Source organism: Leucoraja erinacea, chromosome 22 (genome assembly GCF_028641065.1).
Source record: "Leucoraja erinacea ecotype New England chromosome 22, Leri_hhj_1, whole genome shotgun sequence".
Classification (NCBI taxonomy): Eukaryota; Metazoa; Chordata; class Chondrichthyes; order Rajiformes; family Rajidae; genus Leucoraja; species Leucoraja erinaceus.
This window is the reverse complement of record NC_073398.1, coordinates 9,663,542-9,689,474: the sequence shown is the minus strand read 5'-3', so window position 1 is coordinate 9,689,474 and position 25,933 is coordinate 9,663,542. Positions and strand designations below refer to the sequence as shown.

The window sequence follows — 25,933 nt, the reverse complement described above, 5'->3', positions numbered from 1 at the left end:
TCTTTGAGCTTAAAGCCTCGATGCACTTGGAGTTCAGTGAAATTCCTTTGAGATTTGAGCAAGAGGGATTCTTCCAGAGAGCTGCTTGAATTTAGACCGTTTACATCAACAGCTCCAGTCTCTCGGGGCCTCCTGACAAATCGCAGCCTAATCACGTGATGTAACATCGGGGAGTTCTGATGCAAGAACATGGCGCAAGGATAAAACCATACCCGCGTTACAATTTTGCAAACTAAAAGATGACATTGGCACAGCTGGTAGCGCTGTTGCATCACTGCGCCAGAGACCCAGGTTCGCTCCCGACCTCGGGTGCTGTCTGTGTGGAGTTTGCACGTTCTCCCTGTAACCACATGGTTTTCTCTGGGTGCTCCGGTTTCCTCCCACATCCCAAATACGTGCGGGTTTGTAAGTTATTTGGCCCTTTAAGTTGCCCGCTAGCGTGTCAGGAGTGGATGAGAAAGTGGGGTAACGTAGAACTAATGTGAACGGATGATTGGGCATGGACTCGGTGGGCCGAAGGGCCCGTTTCCACGCTGTATCTTTTAATTAATTAAATCATTGGACTCGTTGGTGATTTGGAGCCATTTTTGGTCGCAGCATTCCCCAACAATGGATATTTTTCGTTTTAATCCAATTTTTCCCCTCTTCCCCAACACCCAGATTATTTAATGAAAATCTGTTCCTGTTTGGGGCTTGGGGCTACTGGGGCTTGCAGCAGCACAGTAGCGCAGTGGTAGAGCTGCTGCCTTCTAGACTGTGGGTGCTCTCTGTACGGAGGTTGCACGTTCTCCCTGTGACCTCGTGGGTTTTCTCCGGGTGCTCTGGTTTCCTCCCACATCCCAAAGATGTGCAGTTTTGTAGGTTATTTGGCTTCATTAAAGATTGTAAATTGTACCTAGTGCGTAGGAAAGCGCTAGTGTACGGGGATCGCTGGTCGGTGCTGACTTGGTGCGACAAAAGGCTTCTTTCTGCACTCGATATATAAACTTAAACAAAACTGCTGCAAAAGCAGTGCTGAGAATCTGCCCAATAAAAATCAGAAGAGTTATTACTCTTTACTTCAAGGTCAATGTTGGAATATTTCAGACACTTTCTCGGGGACATTGAGGAGAGCAGAGTGAACCATGAAATGGACAACTTTCATCTCGGTCCAAGCATACTTGTACCTGATTTAATTAGCTTTGAGCATGGAAAGTAAATCAAATCCAGTGTCAGCACTAACGGAAAGATGCGTTTGTCAGCGTATTGTCATCATGAAATAGGCTCTCCTTTGTAACGTTTCTTATTCGCAAGTACGCGATGAAATGTGCTCTCAGGTGGCAAGTGTATGGTCATAGAGTCGTACAGTGTGGAAACAGCCCTTCAGCCCAACATGTCCACACCAACCAACATGTCCCATCTACACTATTCCCAGCTGCCTACGTTTGGCGCATATTCCTCTAAAACCTATCCTATCCATGTACCTGTCTAAATGTTTCGTAAACATTGTGATCATACCCGACTCAACTGTGGCTTCCGGTGGCTTGTTCCATACACTCCCCCACTCTTTGTATTCAAAAGTTACTCCTCAGACTTTTGTTAAATCTCATCTCGCGCCACCCCCCCCCCTCTGTCCTCTGGTTCTTGTTTCCCCTACTCTGGGCAAGTGACTCTGTGCATCTACCCGATCTATTCCTCATGGTTTTGTACGCCTCTATACGATAACCCCTCATCCTCTGTCCCTCCAAGGAATAGTCCCAGCCTACTCAACCTCTCCCTATAGCTCAAGCCCTCGAGTCCTGGCAACATCCTCGGAAATCTTTGCTGCAACACCCTTCCTTTCACATGTGTTCAGTTCTGTGCACCATTGCTCTAAATGCAGCCTCACCAACATCTTATCCAACTAACATGACACTCTCAACTTCTATACTCAATATCCTGAGGAAGGCCAATGTGCTAAAATCCTCTTTGACCACTTCAGTGCATGCCACCCAAACCGATCTGATAATATACAAAAATAGAATTGTCAAACACGAGTACAATAGATGGGGTAAAGGGGGAGATACAGAGTGCAGAATATAGTTCTCAGCATTGTAGCGCATCAGTTCCAGAGACAAAGTCCAATGTCCGCAATGGGGTAGAGGTGAAGACAGTACCCTGTCTAAAGGAAGGATGGTCTAGAAGCCTGTATACAGCAGGTTGGACGCTGTTCCTGAGTCTGGTGGTGTGCGCTTTCAAGCTTCTGTATCTTCTGCCGAGTGAGAGCGGGGAGAAGGAGGAATAACTGCAGTGGGACAAGTCTTTGATTACGTTGGCTGCTTTCCCGAGGCACCGTGAAGTGTAGATGGAGTCAATGGTGGGAAGTTTGGTCTGTGTGATGGACTGGGCTACATCTACAACACTGCAATCTCTTACCGTCTTGATATGTAGATACAATGCTTTGTTTTGCAAGCAACCCAATACAGTCATACTATACATGTGCACAATTGTAAATCAGTGGGGGGGAAAATCATTCTTACGAGGCAGTACGTAAAGAGCCACCTCATTCCCAGCACCATCTTGTAGCTTTCAAGTATCAAGTTCTTGATGTTCAGAATGCCGGGTCACGAGGAGGAAGGCAATGAAGCAGGGTTGAAGAGTGGTGTGAGGAGGAGAAGTGGGGCTGCAGGAACTGAGCTGGGCGCGAAGGAGCTGAGGTACAAACACAGGAGGTGGACAGAGGAACATGGAGATGGAGGTGGAGAGAGGAACATGGAGATGGCAAGTGACAGAATTAGAACTTCAAAATGTTATTGGGCTGGGGGGGGGTACAGAGAGTGAGGGCAGGGTAGTGAAGGAGGGGAGGGGAAGCGAGAGGGAGCAAGAAACTGGAGGGGACTAGCGTAGAGAGAGGTGGACAGGGAGAGAGGGGACGTTAGAGTGATGAGGGTCCAGTGTAGTGGGGGGGGGGGGGTGGAGACCGAGTCCGGGGTCAAAGGTCTTAATTAATCATTGACCTTTTCAATCAAACCAGTTGATGCGAGAAAGCCTTTTTCATGTTCATGCTTGGGGTCAAACACAACATGAAACCAGACCCTTCGGCCCACTGAGTCCACACTGACCATTGATCACCCATTCACACTAGTTCCATGCTATCCCGCTTTCTTATCCACTCCCTATACACCAGTGGCAATTTACAGAGGCCAATTAACCTACAAACCCGCATGTCTTTGGGATGTGGAAGGAAACCCACGTGGTCACAGGGAGAACGTGCAAACTCAACACAGACAGCACTCGAGGTCAGAAGAATGGGTGATGAATGGCCGGCATGGACTCGGTGGGCTGAAGTGCCTGTTTCCGTTCTGTACCTATAAATTAAACAATTGAATGATAATTGATGAGCGTGCCAATACATTTTTAAATGCTTGTGAATATTTCATGCTGCATGATGGAAAGGTGGAATAAATTGTTAAAAACGAGCACGTTATTGAACTCCATCATTTCGGCGGCTTTCCCTTTGAAAAGTTCAAAGGCTGTTTTGAAACAGCAGAACTGCTGTAAAGCCGCCGGTTCGATCCTGACCTCGGGTGCTGTCTGTGTGAAGTTTGCACATTCTCCATGTGACCATGTGGGTTTCCTCCGGGTGCTCTGGTTTCCTCCCACATTCCAAAGACTTGTGGCTTTGTAGATTAATTGCCCGTTGCAATTTGCTCCTAGTGTGTAGGGAGTGTTAGAATCAAGTGAGAGCTGAGGAGATTTTAAAAATGGGGTTTATGTAGGATTGGTGCAAAGGGGTAGGTTGATGGTCGGCATGGACTCAGTGGGCCGAAGGGCCAGTTTCCGTGTTGTATATCTCTTAAGTGGCTGGGTGCTGGGCCAAATTTAACCTTTTAGATGTCACCATACTTGGATTGCAAAGAATACATGCTAATGCCATGAAAATAGATCGTAATACATTGATTGATTGAAAGATGCAGCATTGAAACAGGCCCTTCAGCCCACCAAGTCCACACTGACCATTGATCACCCGGTCACACTAGTTCCATGCTATCCCGCTTTCCCATCCACTCCCTCTACACCAGGGGCAATTTACAGAGGGCCAATTAACCTACAAACCCGCATGTGTTTGGGATGTGGGTGGAAACCAGAGCTCCCAGTGGAAACTGTTGCTTTAACACAGAACCCAGCTGCTGAGGTCAGGATAGAACCCAGGTCTCTGGCGCTGTGAGGCAGCAGCTCTACCCGCTGCACCACTGTGCCGCACTGTAATGAAATATCAGATTATTCGGCACATTTAGCACGGTTTGATCACCTAGAACTATCATTCTCTGTGTTAGAGCCAGGTTTTAATGTGTCTACACAGCCCCGGATTATTTATGATGGGTCTAATGATCGTTGTGACTCCATTTAACAAGGTATTATTATGTAACTTTAAGCACATAAAGTCCATTGATTCCTTTCCCCATTTAAAGTCTACGATTCTGGAAGGTGGGAGAATCTAGTTTTGTCTCCAGGCTGTGTGTGTGTGTGTGTGTGTGTGTGTGTTGATTTCCCCCTTCAAGTTGATTTAGACCAAAGCCCAGTTGAGCAGTTGTGCTGATTTTTCTTTCTCCCTCAATGGGAATTATATTGGTGAAAGTGTTTCAACATTGAAATATCATAAAGTATGGAGTCTATTTGTGGCGAGTTTTGTTTACACTCTGAATGGCTCTTTGAGTTGCATTATAAATTTACAATCGTATGCCAAAGGGCCTGTTTCCCTGTTGCATATCTCTAAGACTCTATGCCAAACGTAACCTCTGAGATGTCAGCATAGGTGGATTACAAAGTACACATCCCGTTGTCAAGGAAATAGGTGGTAAAATGGATGGTAATAAATGAATTGATTGGAAAATACCTGTTAAAAGCGGGTGGTGAAAGCATGCTTACAGTATTCTGCATTCAAGAACAATCATAAAGGCAGCCAGCAAGTTACAAGCTGAAAATGCTCTCCAGTGTTTGAATATTTGTGCTCTCATTTCCTTTTGAGATATTTTAAAATGTTATGCAACGTTCCACTGTAGCTCAGCAGTGCGGTCTGATGCTAAATAATAATAATAATAATAATCTTTATTTATATAGCACTTTTCAACAAAACCAGTATTTGATCCAAAGTGCTTAAAGTGGACCTGTGTATATTGCCCCTCGCGAATCAGTAAGGAGATTTATTATTTGCATGCGTTACCCAGATAAAGTTCCAATTGCCGGCCAGACTGCTTATGAGTGTCAACTGGCATATAAACGGGAGAGGTACAATGGAGAATTAGTTTAATTCATTGATGTAGAGAATTCATTGATACAGTATGGCACAGGCCCTTCGGCCCACTGAGCCCAGGCTGACCATCAATCACCCATTCACACGGTTTCTATGTTATCCCACTTTCTCATCCACGCCCTACACACCAGGGGCAATTTACAGAAGCCAATTAACCTACAAACCCGCACGTCTTTGTAGGTTTGATTGAGGAAACTGGAGCACCCGGAGGAAACCCGCGTGGTCACAGGAAGATCATGCAAACTCCACACAGACATCACACGAGGTCAGGATGGAACCCATGTCTCAGGCATTGTGAGGCAGCGGCTCTACCAGCTACACCACTGTGCTACCCATGTGTGTAAAAAAAAAACAGACTCAAAGTGTTGGAGTAACTCAGTGGGCCAAGCAGTATCTCTGGAGAACATGGGTAGGTGATGTTTTGGGTCAAGATCCTTCTTCAGACTGATTGCAAAGGGTGGGAGTGGAGAATGCCTGTGTTCACCGATTACCCGCACTTTGTACTTCTCCCCCCCCCCCCCCCCCCCCCCCCCTCACAATCACTCTGTAGAAGGGTCCCGTCCCGAATCGTCGCCTGTCCATGTCTCTGGAGATGCTACCTGATCTGCTGAGTTATTCCAGCTCTTAGTGTCTGTTTTTGGAAACCAGCATCTGCAGTTCCTTGTGTCTACATTCTGACTGCCCAGTTGCACTGATTTTCATTCTCCATCAATAAGAAAGATAGTTGCAAAAGTGTTCCAGCCTTGACGTGTAATAGACCGTATAGTTTCTTGGGAGTTTTTGTTTCTACTCCGAATGGTTCTTTGAAACAGCACCATGATCATTGCTGGACCAGCAATGAATGAAATCTGTAAAAACATACCACATACTCATTTCAATGCCTTCCATCTGCACATATAAGGCCATTTATTATAAAAGACAAAAGTGTTGGAGTAACTCAACGGGTCAGGCAGCAACTCTGGAGAACGTGAGCCGGTGACGTTTTGGGTCGGGACCCTTCTCCAGACCTTTCATCAATGGATCGGACCCAATACATGTGCTGTCCATTCCCTCCACGGAAGTTGCCTGACCCGCTGAGTTCCTCCAGTGCTTTGGTGGTTAGCTCCAGCATCTGCTGTGCCCTGTGATGCCATCCACTTGCCCCACCATCTATCTAAGCAGATTCCCCTCGACAGGGAAAGTTTCCAAACTAAATTGTGCGAGATTGGGTAATGCTGATGTGAATTCCTGACATTTGCAAACTTCATGAAGTGTCACCTTGGATCTTGATTTTGATTTTTTTTAAAAGTGTGCGTTTGGATGGATTGGGTTCGGAAGCAATGCGTGGATTTGACCATTTTATAATGGAGTCTCTGTATGTTGGCTCCCTCCCTCATACACCCCTGCCCAAACAATATGGTCACTCCCTCTTCTCCCCTCTCCCAAGTGGTACAGAAGTGCGAAAATACACACTTCCAGATTCTGGGACAGGTTCTTCCCAGCTGCTCTCAAGCAACTAAACCATCCTAACATCAACTAGAGAGTGGTTCTGAGTTACGATCTACCTTATTGGAGACCCTCAGACTATCTCTAATTGGACTTTACTGGACATTATCTTGGATTAAAAGTTATTCCTTTAATCATGTACCTGCACACTGTGGACAGCTCGCTTGTAATCATGTATAGTCTTTCTGCTGACTGGTTAGCATGCAACAGAAGCTTTTCACTGTACGTTGGTACACGTGGCCAGAAGCTAACTAACCAAAAATATGATTCTACCAACACGCCTCACAGAGAAATGGCACACAGTGGTGGCATAACAGTGCAGCAGAGGTGGCACAGCTGGTAGAACCGCTGCCTCACAGCGACAGATACCCAGGTTCAATCCTGGCCTTGGGCGCTATCTCTGTGGAGTTTGCATGTTCTCCCTGTGACGGCATGGGTTTCGTCCGGGTGCTCCGGTTTCCTCCCACACCCCAAAAGCATGCAGGTTAATTGGACCTCTGTATATTGCCCCTCGGGAATCCGGCAGGAATGGTTGGGAGAAGTGAGGAGCATAAAGTGGGATTAGTGTAGGTTTGGGACTGAATGGTTGGCATGGACTTGATGGGCTGAAGGGCCTGTGCAGGATCTGTCCATGAGAAGCACAAAAACTGGAAGGTAATAGTGAGGTATATTTAAAAAATAAATCTTCACTGCAACACGATCTTCTCAGAGATGGTGAGGACTAAGACAGCGGGTCAGGCAGCATCTCTGGAGCAAAAGAATGGGTGACGTTTCGGGTCGGAACCCTTCTTCAGACTCAAAAAATGACACAAAGTGTTGGAGTAACTTTCTCCTCCCTACTACAATCAGTCTGAAGAAAGGTCCCGACCCCAAACGTCACCCCTCCTTTTTCTCCAGAGATGCTGCCTGACCCGCTGAGTTACTCCAGCACTTGGTGTCTACCTTTGACATAAACCTGCAGTTCCTTCCTACACATTGTGAGGAGTATGTTGTGACGGGCTTTTGGATAAGCAAATGGAAATGCAGGGAATGAAGGGATAGGGATTATGTACAGGCAGATGAGAGTTGGTCTTGGCATCTGCTGGTTGGGATGAATCAAATGAATGAATTAATTAAAAGGGAGGTCAGAGAAATGTGTGGTTAGACTGTGGTAATCTGCCACAAATTGCTGCTGCTTTTGGCAGGGACATTCATCTTTCGAAAGAAAATATGATTATTTAATCAAATGTTATTAATGTGTGTGGTGATGATGTTAGGAGAGGTAATTGGCTTGGAGTGAAACTCTTAACAACAATTTCAATATTGACCCAGGGAACTGCAGATGTTGGGTCATAAAAGGAAAGGCTAAGTGCTGGAGTAACACCGTGGGTGAGGCAGCATCTCTGCAGATCGTGGATAGGAGACCTTATGGGGCAGGGCATCAATCTGAAGAAGGGTCCCAACCCGAAAAGTCACCTGTCCATGTTCTCCAGAGATGCTGCCTGATCCGCTGAGTTATGTCATAGAGTCTTGCAGCATGGAAACATTCTAAAGGCTGACACAAAGTGCTGGAGTAACTCAGCGCGTCAGGCAGCATCTCTGGAGAACAGGGATAGGCGACATTTTGGGCCAGACAGATTGTGGGAGGGAGGGGAACGTTTGTCCAACATTTTGTGTCATTTATTTGTGGATAATTACTACAAATATGATTGGCATGACAAGCCCATTATGTTCCCACACCACTTCTGGATTGTTCAGATTCAGATTCAATTTTTAATTGTCATTGTCAGTGTACAGTACAGAGACAACGAAATGCATTTAGCATCTCCATGGAAGAGCGACATAGCAAATGATTTAAATAAATAATAATAAGAGTCCGGGGAGTGGGGGGGGGGGGGTGGCGATTGGCAGTCACCGAGGTACGTCGTTGAGTAGAGTGACAGCCGCCGGAAAGAAGCTGTTCCTCGACCTGCTGGTTCGGCAACGGAGAGACCTGTAGCGCCTCCCGGATGGTAGGAGGGTAAACAGTCCATGGTTGGGGTGAGAGCAGTCCTTGGCGATGCTGAGCGCCCTCCGCAGACAGCGCTTGCTTTGGACAGACTCAATGGAGGGGAGCGTGGAACTGGTGATGCATTGTTATGTGATTACCTGGATAATGTACCTGTAAACCAGATTTTGTTTTTAGTTATTATCTGTAGCGTCGGAGGTTGCAGGAGACCTGATAGAAGTGTATGAAATTAGACATAGATAAGGTAGATGGTCAGAACCTTTTTTCCGCGATGGAAAAATTCAATACTAGATGTCATAGCTTTAAGGTGAGAGGGGCCAAGTTTAAAGGAGATGCGTGGGGTGAGTTTTTTTTGCACAGAAGATGGTGGGTGCCTGGAACGCGCTGCCAGGGGTGGTAGTGGAGGCAGATACGATAGTGGTGTTTGAGACTTTTGGATAGGCAGATGGAAATGTAGGGAATGGAGGGATAGGGATTATGTACAGGCAGATGAGAGTTGGTCTTGGCAACACGTTCGGCATGGAAATTGTGAGCCTGTTCATGTGCTGTACTGTTCAATGTTTCTCTGTTTGAACCTCTGTTTGAGCTTACAGTTTCTCCGTAGGGCCTGTCTCACTTACGTGATATTTTTTCGGCGACTTGCCGGCACCGTGATAGTCACAGCAGGTTGCCGTGAATTTTCAACATGTTGAAAATCCAGCGGTGACCAGAAAAAGGTCCAACTCTTTGGGCCACTACTCACGGCCATACAGGCATCACCCTGCGACATGTCGAGAGCAGTGGCCTGTATGGTCGTGAGTTGTGGCCCAATGAGTCGTACCTTTTTCTTGTCGCCGCTAGGTTTTCAACATGTTGAAAATCTTCGGCAACCTGCTGCGACTATGACAGGTGCCGGCAGGTCATGGAAAAAATCTCGTTAAATCACGCAAGTGGGACAGGCCCATAAGAGACCTGTAACGATGTTGTTTACTTAGTGCTAAGTAACGATGAAAGTGTGTGAGCAAAGGAAAGGAAACCAGAACCAACGTGACTCCTTCATTGAAGACAGTCCTGAGTCTGAAGAAGAGTCCCGACCCAAAACATCACCTGCCCATGTTCTCCAGAGATGCTGCCTGACCGGCTGAGTTACTCCAGCACTTTGTGTCCAACGCTCCTTCCTCAAGTCGACCATTACATGATGCAAAGGCATTTAGTTTCTCAAAAAGCAAACACACACTACAGACACTGGAATCAAAAACAAAAGCTGAATGAGCTGGAAATACTCGGCAGGTCAGGCTGCATCTGTGGGGAGAAAAGAGAGTTGAGATCCTTTGTCAGAATAGTATCTCTTGACCAGTATTCATTGCACAGTCACAGAGTTGTACAAGACAGAAACAGTCCCTTCAGCCCACAATCCAAACTTACCTTTTTGCTAATTCTGCCCCTATCACATCAACATATTCATTTAGTTTATTTTAGTTATACAGCACAGAAACAGGCCCTTCGGCCCACTGAGTCGACACGGACCAGCGACCCCTGCACATTAACACCATCCTACACACACCAGGGACAATCCCATTTGACCACATTATGTCCATGTCCTTCCATGCCTGGTCTAATTAAGTGCATGTAGAAGGGGCCCCACCTGAAAAGTCACCTATCCATGTTCTCCTGAGGTGCTGCCTGACCCGTTGGGTTACTCCAGCACTTTGGGGTTTTTTTTCTATCCAATCTCTCAAGTTTAGTAGTCCCAATTCATAAGATTACCCCCTACCCATGCCCATCGTTTGTAACAGCTTGGTTGCCATTACATCTCCCCCGCCTTCTGAATAATTACCAACAGTGAAATGAATCTGTCATGTTCACTTGTATGGGGCAAAACATTAACGTTGTTTAATTAAATCATTGCCATTCTCACAACAGAATGTTGATGTAAAACTGTGAAGTCTGTTGTCATTACTTTTGCCATGTTCTTTTGTTCTGTTTCATTGATAAAGTCGGGTTTATCTGTCGTATCGTCAGATTTGTTTCTAATATGCACACTACCTAATGTTGTAGGAATGTTATTATTCAATTATATTGGACTATCATGGTGATGAACACTTGCAGTCAATCGGTCAGGCAGGCTAGGACTATATTGCTTGGAGTGCAGGAGGATGAGGGGCGATCTTATAGAGGTGAATATAACCATGAGGGGAATCGGTAGGGTGAAGTCTTTTACCCTGAGTGGGGGAAATCAAGAACCAGAAGGGCGATCTTATAGAGGTGTATAAAACCACGAGGGGATTAAATAGGATGAATGCACAAAATCCTGTTCCCAGGGTTGGAGAATCGAGGCCGAGAGGTTGAGGTTGAGAGGGGAAAGATTTCATAGGAACCCAAGGGGCACATTTTTTCTCACACAGGCGTTTTAAACTGGGATTCACACCCTGTTCAGAAATATAATTGCTGCAATTTTTTTTTTTTTGGTTCAGTATTTTCTTTAGTCATTATGTGTTGGCCAACTTCTCCATCAGTAACACCAGAGGTACCAAATCTTCTCTTTCTAGACCTATTGAGTTGCCCCAGCATTTGTTGTCCTTTTTTGTAAACCAGCATCCGCAGTTTGTAGTTTCTAAACTTTCTCTTCAAATTTTCACCTGTATACGAATTTGTGGTCACATCTGTAGGGTTTGTGTCGAATATTTTTTGGGCATTTACAAGGTGTTTTTACTTTACTTCGTTAGAGATACAATGCGGAAACAGGCCCTTCGGCCCACCGAGTTCGCATCGACCAGTGATCCTCCCCATATACTAGCATTATCATACACACTAGGGACAACTTTGTACTTAACCTACAAACCTGTACGTCTTTGTAGTGTGGGACGAAAATAGAGCTCCCAGAGAAAAACCCACGCAATCACATGGAGAATGTACAAATTCTGTATAGACAGCAGCCATAGTCAGGATTGAACCTGGGCCTCTGGTGCTGTAAGGCAGCAACTCTACCGCTGTGCCACCCCTGCTTGTTGAAATTATGTTCCACAGTTTATAATAAAGATGAATTTGATTTGCCTTGAGCTTGGCTGTAAGGATTCTGCTAAAATGTTTTTTAGTATATATTTTAATTAAACAGCTCCATTGATCGATAAATAAATTTACTCGTAGAGTATTCAAATCAGATGACTAAATTGTTTTGATAGATGCAAGGATTCCCTGGCATTATACGTATCAGAACAAGAATTTTAATTGTGCCTTGGTCAACATTCATCCCTCAGTCAATGCTCTCAGAGTCATACAGCACGGAAACAGGCCCTTCGGACCAACTCGTTCATGCCAGCTACAATTGTCCCACCAGCCCACAGTTGGCCCATATAGCTCTCTAAACTATTCCTATCCATGTACCTGTCCAAATGTCTTTCTAATGCTGTTATTGTACCTGCTTCAACTACCTCCTCTGGCATTTGGTTCTACATGCCTACCACTCTCTGTGTGGAAAATGTTGCCCCACAGGTTCCTATTTAACCTTTCTCCTCTCGCCTTAAACATATGGCCTTTTGTTCTTGATTCCCCAACTATGGGTAAAAGCTTAAACCCATCCCCTCTAGTTCTCGGTTTCCCCTACCCTGGGTAAAAGATTGTGCATTCGCCCAATCTATTCCTCTGATGATTTTACACACCTCTCTCTATAAGATCACCCCTCAGCCATCTGCACTTAAGGAATAAAGTCCCAGTCTGCCCAATATCTCCCTGCATCTTAGGCTCCAACAATCGCTCAAATTAGAATAACCTGTTGTTTATCTAATTTGTTGTTTATTGAAGTTAGCTTGTCTGCATATTGGGCACCAAACTAATTTCACATATCAGTGAATATATTTCATAAAATATATTGAAGATAGACACAAATAGCTGGAGTAACACAGCAGGTCAGGCAGCATCTGCGGAGAAAAGGAATGGGTGACGTTTCGGGTCGAGACCCTTCCTCAGACTGAGAGTCGGGGGAAAGGGAAACGAGAGATGTATCTATTCCTTTTTTCCACAGGTGCTGCCTGACCTGCTGAGTTGCTGCAGCTTTTTGTGTCCATCTTCGGTTTAAGCCAGCACCTGCAGTTCCTTCCTACTTACAAAATATATTCCCTAGTTGTGAAACACTTTGGGATGTCGAGAAAATTTGAAAGAAGTGTGTGTGTGTGTTTTTTGTTTGTTGATTGATACACTTGATAAGTTGTAACTTTATGACGTGTCCAGATGAATAAGATCGGTAAATTCTGGTGGCAAATACAATGATTTCTATTCTCTAATCTCAAATATACACGTATTTATTCTCTAATCTCCCGTTCACTGCGGGTCAGGCCTAATCGGGTTGCCCCAAAAGCCGCACGACATTCGACTAGCCCCGACCCGGGGTAGATCGCCCAGCGCGGGGGAGCTGAGATTCCTCCCAGATGCAGGAGCTTGATCTCCCCGACGAGGAAGCCCACCGCCGGCTACGGGAGTAAGATCGTCCCGTCAACGGAAGGTTCGAGGCCCCTGACCGTTGGAGGACAAAGAAGGGAGAAATTGAACTTTATTTCGCCTTCCATTACAGTGAGGAATGTGGAGGAGTCACTGTGGTGGATGTTGATGTTAAAATGTATTTTGTGTGTTCTGTTACTTTTTATTGGTATGACTGTATGGCAAATGAATTTCCTCGTATGTTGCAAAACATACTTAGCTAATAAAGAATGATTAGGATCATAAATCATACGTGTGGAACTTGGTTTTGATTTGTTCTATGTGGAAGCCCAAAGCTTTGTTGCAATGCTACTGTGGTTGACATTAATAACTCCAATGTCATCCTGTAATTGCAGTTAGCTGCTTTGCCCCATTTTGAGCGTGCAGATTGGAAATGCAGGAGCATGTGGTGGCTGCAGTGCTTAGAAAGAGCTATCTTTGTGATTTACTGACCAGTGAAACATGAAGCTTCATTGTCTAGAATGTAATGGAGGAAGTTGGACCATCATTGATTTATTTGTCTCTAAACGTATGAAAGAAAGAAAGAGAATAAAAGAGCATGCATCATCCATTAAGAGCAACTAAAAGAGGAAAGCTATTTGCCTTTGTTGAAGTAGATTATGTTCAATGGTAGTTTATTGTCACATGTACAGTGAAATTCATTTTTGTATAAAGGGCCTGTCCTACTTTCATGACCTAATTCACGACCTTTTTTACTTGTGGACATTTTTCATCGTGCTAGAAAAACGCCCTACGCCCAAACTACCTATGACAAGCATCACGACCTTTCTACGACCTCGTGCCGACTATGCTGCGAGTATGAGTCAAGGACAAATTCGGCAGAGGTCGTGAATTAGGTCGTGAAAGTGGGACAGGTCCATAAGAATTATCGCCATATACATATGCACTTAGATATATCTTAGATAAGTAACTCCTACCTCAACAAGAACCTCGTTCCACTACAGTTTGCCTACCGTCACAACAGGTCAACGGAGGATGCAATCTCACTGGCTCTCCACTCCGCACTGGACCACTTGGACACTAAAAATACTTGCGTCAGGCTGTTGTTTATAGACTACAGCTCGGCGTTCAATACTATCATTCCTTCCAAGCCGGTTACCTGGTTCTCTGCGAATCCCTCTGCAATTGGATCCTCGACTTCCTCATCCACAGTCCACAGAATGTTCGAGTCCCAGTTGTTGTAAGTGCAGGGTTTTAGGCCACTTTTGTCCTCGATTATTGTGGCTTTTGTGGGTTTCTGTGGCTTCCTCGCTGGGTTGAAGCAAACACAGTAATCTCTTCAACTCGTTACACTTTCACCAGAAATGACTGTATCCTCGGCTTTCTCTGACCACCAAGCCATCCATGATTACAGTGCAAGGTATGATCAGTCTTGGACAAATCTTCATGTGGCCTAGTCATTGGGACATTATCGAAGTACCATCCTTGCACTCAGTGATGCAGTGGTATATTTGCTGCCTCGGACCCGGGTTTGATCCTGACTATGGGTGCTGCCTGTACAGAAGTTGTAAGTTCTCCCCATGACCTATGTGGGCTTTCTCCAGGCTTTTTTCAAATTGGCTTCTGTAAATAGTCCCTAGTGTGTAGGATAGAACTAGTGTTTGGGGATTGCTGGTTGGCATGGATGTGATGGGCTGAAGGGCCTGTTTCCACGCTGTATCGCTAAACTAAACTAAAATCAACAGGGTTTACACTGTCAGAATCCAATGTCAAACTGCTATATGACCCATGGTGAGGCCTGACCTCTCTTTGACCCCTACACCAAGATATGACCAACTTTCACACTGTTGTGAGTGTATTTCAGTAACTCGTGCTGCTTATTCTAGTCAGAGGTGGATTTGTTCCACTTTGGTCTATAAATCAATCTGCCGTCAGGATTGATGGTCAGAGAGAGAGAGTTTCGATATTAACTTCCCAGAGGAAGGTAGTCCTACAATTGGACTGTTTCATTTAGTTTATTACCACGTGTACTGAGCTGCAGTGAAAAGCATTTTGTTGCGTGCTATCCAGTCAGTGGAAAGACTATACATCATTACAATCAAGTCGTCCACAGATACATGATAAAGGGAATAACGTTTAGTGCAAAATAAAGTCCAGAAAGTCCCATTAAAGATAGTCCAAGGGTCTCCAATAGGATAGATGGGAGGTCAGAACCGCACTCTAGTTGGTGAGAGGATGTTCAGTTGTCTGATAACAGCTGGGACGAAACTGTCCCTGAATCTGGAGGTGTGTGTTTTCAAACACGCGTATCTCCTGCCTGATGGGAGTGGGGGGACGAGGCAGTGGCTGGGGTGAGACTGGTCCTTGATGATGCTGCTGGCCTTGCTGAGGCAGCGTGAAGTCTAGATGGAGTCAGTGGAAGTAATGGATTTGATGGTTTCCTGAATTCACTTGATTCCGATACATTCACATTTGCCATCAATGCCGTTGGATTTAATATGACTGCTTAAAGATTAATGTCAGGAAGTGTCTGTTAATGGCTATATATGAGTTTACTTGCACTTCTGTGGGTTTTGGGAAAATGCCACAGAAATATTGGGCTTGTTCCAAAACAAACTTGCCTCATGGTCTGCATTAGTGTCGGGGAGAGACCCGGGACTTGATCTGGGATTCGTGGAGGAAAAGGAGGTTAAAAGACAGACACAGATCAGACTCCCCACCATCAATTCCATCTACACTTTGTGATGCCTCGGGAAAGCAGCCAACACATTCAAAGACTTGTCCTAACCTGGCCATTCCTCCTTTTCTCCACTCCCGTCCGGCAGAAGGTACAGATATTTCAAAGCATGCACCGCCAGACTCCAGAAACAGCTTCTGCCCCTCTGTTATCAGGCTACTGAATGGTCCTTCGATAAGCTAGAATGTAGTCCTGATCTTCCAACCTACCACATTGCAGACATTAGACTTTTTTCTGTGTAACTGTGGGTGGAACAGTGGGCAGCTGGTAGTGGCATTGCCTCACAGTGCCAGAGACCCGGGTTCTATCTTGACCTCTGGTGCTTTCTGTGTGTGGAGTTTGCATGTTCTTCCTGTGACCGCGCGGGTTTTCTCTGGGTGCACCGGTCCACGTCCCAAAGACATGTGGGTTTGTAGGTTAATTGCTCCTCTGTAAATTGCCCTTAGTGTTTACAGACTGCATGAGAAAGTAGAATAACATAGAACCAGTATGATGGGGTCGGCGTGGACTCGGTGGGCTGAAGGGCCTGTTTCCATGTTGTATCTCCATGCACTATATTGGGAGAGGAGAGGGGATTGGAGACATTCAAGAGGTGATGAAAAAAATGTGGATCCTAATTCCCAGGCTAAGATTCCCAAGTTCCTGGTTAAAACTTGGAGAACTCACTGACTTGACGTGCATCTTTGAACAATGTGACCTAATTTCTTGAGCTAAGCTCTGGAGTACTGTTGTACATTCATTCCTGTCATTCCATTGTCATCTGAGACTTCCAATGAATAGCACATGCAAAATTACGTAGTTATATCTGTGGCATGGAGGGATAGCATATGGAAGCCATCGCAACCAGTTTTTCTTCGTATGTAATGATTTGTGTAATACTCAAAGTTAACTTTCTGCTGCTCCTTATTATCTGGCACAGTTGTTTCCAGTCTGAAGAAGTGTTCCAACCCGAAATGTCATCTATTCCTTTTCTACAGAGATGCTGCCTGACCTGTTGGCCTGCTCCATCATTTTATGTCTGTCTTCAGTATAAACCACCAGCTTCCGCAGTTTCTTCCCACACGGGGCCATTCTTGCAGCATCACAACAGACCTGTACACACAATCCTCATAAATAACTTAATTTAAAAATCTAATAAATTAAGTAAAGAAACAACATTAGTGTTAAAAGCCTGAAGTCCTTGGTGCAACCACGACACTTCACTGCTTAGTTAATGTAGTGCGGTGTTTAAGAGCCTGGAGCTGTTGGGAAGAAGCTGTTTTTGAGCCTGGTGGTTGGTCATGGTTTTCAGACTCGTGTATCACCTTCCCGATGGCAGGAGTGAAATGCGAGTGTGGCCAGGGTCTCTGATGATGCTGGCTGTCTTTATGAGGCAGTGCCTCCTGTAGCCCCTTAGATGGTGGGGAGGTCAGTACCTGTGATGGAGTGGACAGTGTTCACCACTTTTTGCAATCTCCTTTGTTCCTGGGTGTTCAAGTTGCTGATCCAGGCCATGGTCCACCCAGTCACAATCTTCGCTACTGTACACCTACAGAAATTCAAGTGAGCATTGGTTGCACACTGAATATTATATCTTACTAGCCCAAGTGCAGACCCGTTGGGTCTGCTCCCCCAATGCAGCCGTTCCCTACCCGTAGCTCCCACGGGAGACGTGGTCCTCCAACTCAAGCGGCTCAAGAATCAGCAGTGCGGCTGTTTTTAAATGGCGTCTTTGAGGCGAGAGGCGGGCGCCAGCAGCTGTTATGGTCGCTGGCCAGCAGGAGGCGATAAAATGAGTGAGTGGGGGTCGGGGAGTGGATACTTGGAATGAAAAATCTCGGCGTTTCTGGGTCTGGTGTTGGCGTAGCAACGAATCAAAGGCTGGCACCCACAAGTCGGGCAGAAACACACACACACACACACACACACACACACACACACACACACACACACACACACACACACACACACACACACACACACACACACACACCCCTCCCCGCCAGCCAGCCACAGAATTTTAATATTATATAGATATTAAGATCTGGCTGCCTCTGTAAGCAGTGTATCCTGTAGATCCCTTCGATGGTTGTAAGGTCAGTATCCGCCGTGGCTACCATGGCCATTCTTTGTGTGGTGCTTATATTTTCTTTTAGCTGTGTAGATGAATGAACTTGTATAATCACGTGATGAAACACTTTACTGAAACCTTGATCTGTTACGCTTTTAATTCCCTCCGTATTGTCCTGTCCTCCCACTCCAGAGGGCCGCTGCGATTTCTGCCACCGTTAGTGATGACAACAAGATCACGGTGTCGCTCCAGCCACAAGACGTGACCAACGGATCCTCCCTGTATTACGTGAAGATCACGCAGTCCATTAACCTGACCAGCTACAAACTCCAGTTCGAGGACTTCAACCACACCCTCCCTCCTCCCGTGGTCTTCAACGCCTCCTACCATGGCATCTACTACTTGGTCACTCTCCTGACCGGAAGCTCAAAGTCAACCATTAAGCCAGTGCACTTGGTTGCTGTGTTAACAAGTAAGCCGTTATTATGGTCCTCGCCAAGTTAACGTTCATCGAATCATTCACAGATGCAGCTTTATCCCCACAGAGTCAACGCCGACCATCGATCAACGGTTCACACTAGTCCACGTTATTCCACTTTCTCATCCACTCCCTACACACTAGGAACAATTTTGCAGAGGGCCAATTAACCGACAAACCCGGACATCTTTGGGAGCTTTGAGGAATCCGGGGATCTTGGAGGAAACCCACACGGTCACAGGCAGAACGTGCAAACCCCACACGGCCAGCAGTTGCGGGCATATGAGACTAACATGGATGGGGAATCTTAGTTGGCATGGAGGAGTTGGGGCGATTGGTGTGATTTTGTGAGGTGTGACTCTAGTGTGCTACCTTGAACATTGCAGGGAGAGATAACTCTTACCAAGGCAACACTGGAGAGGCACTGTGGAGCAGCTGGTAGCACTTCAAATCTGGTAGAGCCGCTGCCTCACAGTGTCAAAGGCCCCGGTTCAACCCTGACCTCGGGTGCTGTCTATGTGTGAAGTTTGTACCAAAGTGAGTCACAACGTGCTGGAGTAACTCAGCAGGTTAGGCGACATTTCTGGGAAAATAATATGGGTGACATCTCGGGTTGGGACCCTTCTTCAGTTTGCACGTTCTCCCTGTGACCGTCTGGGTTTCCTCCAGGTGCTCCGGTTTCCTCTCACGTCCCAAAGATAAGCGGGTTTGTAGGTTAATTGTCCTCTGCTAAATTGTGCCTAGTGTGCAGGGAGCGGATGAGAAAGTGTGGGAACATAGAACTAATGTGAACGGATGATCAATGGTCGGCATGGGCTCGGTGGGCTGAAGGGCCTGTTTCCATGCTGCATCTTTCAATCAAAATCAACATTCTGATTTACTGGCTAACCTTAAATGACATTTTCTCTATAATACACGTTAAATTCCAGAAGACATTTATAATTAATAACACCTCGTTCACTTCAAATCTCGTCAAGGACTTCAAATATCAAACTGATTTAATGGTTGGTAGCTTGTCAGCTGGCAGCTAAAATGTTCATTGGCTTTATTTCATGAACAAAATGTTGCATTAATGTGCGTGAAGGAACTGCAGATGCTGGTTTATAACAAACTTAAATACAAAGTGCTGGATTTACAAAAAACTCAGCGGGTCAGGCAATATCTCTGGAGAAATGGATTAGGTGATGTTTTGGTCTGAAGAAAGGTTCCGCCCCGAAATGTCATCTACTCCTTTTCTAAAAGGATTCTGCCTGATCTGCTGAGTTACTCCAGTATTTCATGTTTATCTTTGTTGCATATAAAGTGTTGCCTTGACATATGATTAAACAATGGATTGACTGGACTTATATTCACTGGAATTTAGAAGGATGAGAGGGAATCTCATAGAGACATAAAATTCTTAAGGGATTGGACAGGCTAGATGCAAGAAAAATGTTGGGGGAATCCAGAACCAGGGGTCACTGTTTTAGAATAAAGGGCCTGTCCCACCAGCATGCAACTCCATGCGGCAAGCGCGACCTAACGTGGTCGCTTGAGCCGTACGGCCTTGCGGGACTGGTCCCACTTCGATCGCTGGAGCCGTATGGAGTTGTGCGGAGCTGGTCCTGGCATCGCGCGGGGCTCCGAAAAACTGACACTGTCCAAAAATTCCGCGCGGCAATGGCCTGTCGGCCCGCAGCCGCATTGAGGCCGTACGCAGCGCCTTGATGGGCGTGCGCAGCGTCTTGACGCCGTACGCAGCACCTTGATGGCGTACGCCTTCGCTCGAACTTCACGTCAACTCGTACGGGATCACTCGACCTCTGCGCGGCTCGCCGCGTGCTCGTGGGACAGGCCCTTAAGGGATAGGCCAGTTTGGACTGAGATGAGGAAAAACTTTTTCAGGCAGAGAGTTGTAATCAGTGGAATTCTCTGCCACAGAAGACAGTGGAGGCCAATTCACTGGACGTATTCAAGAGATAATTAGATATAGCTATTAGGGCTAACGGAATCAAGGGATATGGGCAAAGCAGGAACAGGGTACTGATACTGGATGATCAACCATGACCATATTGAATGGCGGTGCTGGCTTGAAGGGCTGAATGGCCTACTCCTGCACCTATTGTCTATGTTTCTGTCCACGTGATCTGGTGATTGATTAACTACCTAACGGAGTAGGTATAATAGTTAATTATTGTTGAATTATGACTAATTAAATGGTTGCTACTTTTATTTGGCTACCCCATGGGTTGGTGAAGGAGTGATTTATCAATGTCCTGTTCATTCACCTGCTACAATCGAATCATCTCAAGCTTTCTTTGTTGCACATCATAGAGCTCTTCAGCCCACAAACAGGCCCTTCAGCCCACCTTGTCCATGCCGACCAAGTTGGCAAATTGGGCCACTATCCCTCTAAACCCTCCCTATCGAATCTTCCCCAAACCACCAATGGGTCATAATGGGCTCAGCCCTTCCTTGGTCATAGGTTGCTGACCCTGCTTTTCTTGCCTCCAGATCTAAAACTGTCCTATCCAGATATCTCTCATAATGTATTTTTAAAAGTTGTAATTGCATCTGCTTCCATAGCTTCCCCGGGCAACACATTCCAGGTATGGACTCGTCTCTCATGAAAATTTTGCCCCTGAGGTCTCTTAACTCTCCCCTTTCAACGGAAGCTAATTTTAGAATCCTCTGCCCTGGGAAGTGTTCACTTTATCCATTCCCCTCATGAACGTGTGCACCTCAATCAGGTCTCCCCTCATCCTCCTACATTCTAAAGAAAAGAAGTCCCAGCCTATCCGACCTCTCCCCATAACACGAGCCCAGAGCTCCAGGGAACATCCTGATGATTCTTTCCTGCGCTGTTTCTAACTCAATAACACACTTCCTGTCGCTGGGTGACCAGAACTGCACACAGTGCACCAAGTGTGGTCCCACCATCGACTGATACAGCTATGTCGTGATGTCCCGACCTTTCAATCATGGGGGACTTTCTTGCCAGAAAAGCGGGGAGTGAGGAGGTCCCATTTCTCCAGCTGTTTGCAACACCTTGCATTATCATTCATAGTTAAAATAACACCTGGTACCTCTGTCAAAGCAGGCCTCTTGAGTTACCAATGGTGAACAAAGAATACAGTCATAGAGTCTTTTTAGTTTAATTTAGAGATACAGCATGGAAATAGGCCCTTCAACCTGCCAAGTCCGTGCTGACCAGCGACCCCCTGCACACTAGGGACAATTTACAATTTCACCATCCAATTAGCCTACAAACCGGTATGTTTTTGGAGAGTGGGAGGAAACCGGAGCTCCCGGAGAAAACACGCTCAGGTCACGGGGAGAACGTGCAAACTCTGCACAGACAGCAGCCGTAGTCAGGGTTGCACCCGGGTCTCTGGCGCCATGAGGCAGCAACTCCACCACAACAGCACTGTGCCACCTGTATAGGAGTTATACAGCATGGAAGCAGGTCCTTTGGGCAAACCCCCCCATGCTGACCAAGATGCCCCATCTATACTAGTCCCACCTGTCCACATATAGCCCATATCCCTCTAAACATTTCCTATCCATCTACCTGCCCAAATGTTGTAAATGCTGTTATTGGACCTGCCTCAACTGCCTCCTCTGGCAGCTCGTTCCATATCCCCACCTGTGTCAAGAGTCAAGAGAGTTTTAGGGTCATGTGTCCCAGATAGGACAATGAAATTCTTACTTGCTGCAGCACAATCGAATATGTAAACATAATACAGAACGGGAGATAAAAGTTCAGTGTGTCTATAGACCATTTATACACAATAAATAACAGGTAAAGTGCATTAGTAATAATAGATTGTTATTGTTCAGAGCTTATTTGATGTTGTTTAATAGCCTAATGGCTGTGGGGAAGTTGCTATTCCTGAACCAGATTTCAGGCTCCTTTACCTTCTTCCCGATGGCAAAGGAGAGATGAGTGTGTGACCAGGATGGTGTGGGTCTTTGATGATGTTAGCAGCCTTTTTGAGGCAGCGACTACGATAGATCCCTTCGATGGTGGGGAGGTCAGAGCCAGTGATGGACTGGGCAGTGGTCACAACTTTCTACATTCTTTTCCTTCTCCTGGACGTTCATGTTGCTGTACCAGGCCATGATGCAACCGGTCAGCATGCTCTCTACTGGGCACCTGTAGAAGTTCGAGAGAGTCCTCCTTGACATACAGACTCTCTCAGGACCCTCTTTTCAGGAAGTAGAGTACATAGTTCATCAGGAATTCATTTAGTTTGCTAATGGTTTGTGATTAAATGTGACAACAAATGTATTTGGGGGAAAAAAAACAAAAGGAAATATTGGCAATTGCTTATAATGGAACTACTTATGTAAGTGGTTCCAGAGACAAAATCTATACATTGATATTGGCGAGCGTTAATGTCAGGAATGATTGATAGGAATTTTAAAAATAAGTCTGGATCTAGAGACGACTTCCATCTCCACCTTTAAGGGACCCGTAGATCATAGAACAGTACAGCATCCAGGCCCTTCAGTCAAACATATGCCAAGACCTACTTTTATCTGTCTGTACATAATCCATATCTCTCCATTCTATCCATCTCCGTGTGGCTGTCCAAAACCCTCTTAAATGCCACTGGTATATCTGCCTCCACCACCACACCTGGAACTGCGTTCCCACCACAATCCGTGTAAAAAGAAAACTTGCCCAACACGTACATCGGAGCAGAATCGGAGCCATTCGACCCATCAAGTCCACTCCACCATTCAATCACGGCTGATCTATCTCTCCATCCTAACCCCATTCTCCTGCCTTCTCCCCGTAACCCCTGACAACCGTACTGATCAAGGTTTGTAAATGTTCATGTTTTCTAATATCTCCTCAAAACTTTGCCCCTGTTTAAGGTCAACGTGTGAATTGATGTGTGAATATAATATTGCTCTATTATTCGTCAAAGAATTCAAACTGCAAACTTATGGTTTATAATCTATTTTCATGGAGCTAGATCATAGAACAGTACAGCACAGAGTCAGGCCCTTCAGCCCACAACATCTATGCCGAACATGATGCCAAGACCAACTCTTAACTTTTATCGTAAACCAGTGTAGTTCCTTGTGTCTACATTGTTCTTCTCCACAAAAGGCACCTTGTTCTTCCTTGTCGCTTGCACTAAAGTATTCTATCTGTAACTGGAACTTTCTCCTTTTGCTAGAACCACTTCCCGTCAACAGTGTAGCAATCTACGACTTCAAACAGTCCCCGCAAACCGGGGTCCTCTTCGATATTCAGTATCCGAAGCAAGCCACCAACTTTTTCTCAAGGTTAAAGATAAGCTACTTTGAAGGCAGCCATTATCGATCATCTCTCCATAAAGGTAAGACGTGTCGGCTGAGTGGATAATGTCTCCTGGTGGAGTCAATACAGATCTATGTTGGGCAATAGACCCTTCGGCCCAACTTGACCATGCTGACCAAGATGCTCTATCTAAACTTGTCCCATGTACCTGGGTATGGTCCTTATCCCTCTCAATCTTTCCTATCCATGTACCTGTCCAAGCATCTTTTAATGGTACATGGATAGGAAAGGTGTAGAGGTATATGAGCCAAACATGGGCAGGTGGGATTTGCTTAGATGTGGTACTTTGGTCAGCAGGACAAGTTGGGCCGAAGGGCCTGTTTCCGTGCTGTATGACTCTATGAATGTCGGTTTTAATACTTGTCTCAACTACCTCTTCTGGCAACTCCGGTCTGAAAAAGTTGCCCCTTGGGTTCCTGTTAAATCTTTCCCCTCTCACCTTAAACCTTTGTCCTCTGCAGCTTATTGTCCCCTACCCTGGGGGGAAAGATGATGCAATCACTCTATTTACCTCCCTCATGGTAGATAATTCCATTTAGATTTCCATATATTTAAAAATACATTCACGCCTAGAATTTCTGTTTTAAATTGTGTGCGGCACAGTGGCGCAGCGGGTGGAGTTGCTGCCTTACAGCGCCAGAGACCCAGGTTCAATCCTGACTATGGGTGCAGTCTGTATGGAGTTTGTACGTTCTCCCTGTGACCGCGTGGGTTTTCTCCGGGTTCTCCGGTTTCCTCCCACTCTCCAAAGACGTACGGGTTTGTTAGTTAATTAGCTTCGGTAAAGCTATAGAACATAGAATGCAGAACCGTACAGCACGGGGAACAGGTCCTTCGGCCCACATTGTCTGTGCCGAACACAATGCCAAATTAAACTAATATCCTCCACCTGCACATGATCCATATCCCTCTCTTCTCTGCCTTATCTAAAACCCTCTTATATGTCACCATCACATCTACCTCTACCCACTACCCCTGGCAGCGCATTCCAGGCACCAACCACCCTCTGTGTGTAAAAAAAAAATCAAAAAAAATCTTCATGGCTACATGAAGGACGGAAGGACAAATTGCTGAATATACCTGTGATGGTCCCACATTCAAGTCACAAACAAACGTAAAACAATTTTAAAAAGCAGGGTGTAGTTTCTTCCCTTGAAAAGGTGAAGTTTCTCAAAAATAAGTTCATAGGGTCCTAAGTTCTAGGAGCAGAATTAGGCCATTCGGCCTATCAAGTCTACTCTACCATTTGATCATGGCTGATCTATCTTTCCCTCTCAACCCCATTCTCCTGCCTTCACCCCATGAACCCTTACTAATCAATAATCTGTCAATCGCCGCCAAAAATATCCATTGACTTGGCCTCTACAGCCTTATGTGGCAATGAATTCCACACATTTATCCCCCTCTAACTAAAGCCTGCATGAGACAAACATTCTATTTGTAAGCCGCATTAAGGTGTTAGACCCGTTACACGCTAGAGGCAGGAAACATGTTCCCGATGTTGGGGGAGTTCAGAACCAGGGACCACAGTTTAAGAATAAGGGGTAAGTCATTTAGAACAGAGATGAGGAAACACTTTTTCACACAGAGAGTTGTGAGTCTGTGGAATTCTCTGCCTCAGACTGCAGTGGAGGCCGGTTCTCTGGATACTTTCAAGGGAGAACTAGATAGGGCTCTTAAAGATAATCTAGTCGGGGGAGATGGGGTGAAGTCGGTAACGGGGTTCTGATTGTGGATGATCAGCAATGATCACATTGATTGACGGTGCTGGCTTGATGGGCCGAATGGCCTACTCGTGCACCTATTGTCTATTGTCTAAGGATCTAAAAAGTGCCATATTTTGTAGCAACATTAAAGCAGGCCTGTGGGTAACTCCAAAGCTGTGTAACATCCCAAAAGAATGGGGATCTTCAGTTACAAGATCGCGGGTGGGGGGGGGGGGGGGGGGGGGGGGGGGTCAAGGGTTTCCCTGTGTAACGGTGAACTGTGTCAATTTCCATGTTGGTCTGTGCAGAGTTCTCGCCACTGCCAACATTTGGCCAAGCAGCCGCAACCTTGGCAGCTGGTGGTTGAAGGCAGCAAGCTTCCTGCAATAAGGGAGTTTAGTTACTGAATTAATGGTCACTACAGGCGTGTGGAGGAGAATGGGGGAGTGATCGAAAAAGACACAAAGTGATGGGAGTAACTCAGCGGCTCA

General features: G+C 45.8%; 1 protein-coding gene across 4 annotated transcripts in view; it reads left to right on the top strand.

The window, feature by feature from the left end:
• The window catches only part of ptpro (protein tyrosine phosphatase receptor type O), a 103,639-nt gene that overhangs the window by 17,202 nt on the left and 60,504 nt on the right, over nucleotides 1–25,933 (top strand). For all 4 annotated transcript variants that reach the window (XM_055652911.1, XM_055652910.1, XM_055652913.1 and 1 more), the window contains exons 2-3: nucleotides 18,137–18,416; nucleotides 23,594–23,755. In XM_055652911.1, the coding sequence (XP_055508886.1) occupies nucleotides 18,137–18,416; nucleotides 23,594–23,755 (442 nt within the window). The remainder of the gene's footprint in view (nucleotides 1–18,136; nucleotides 18,417–23,593; nucleotides 23,756–25,933) is intronic.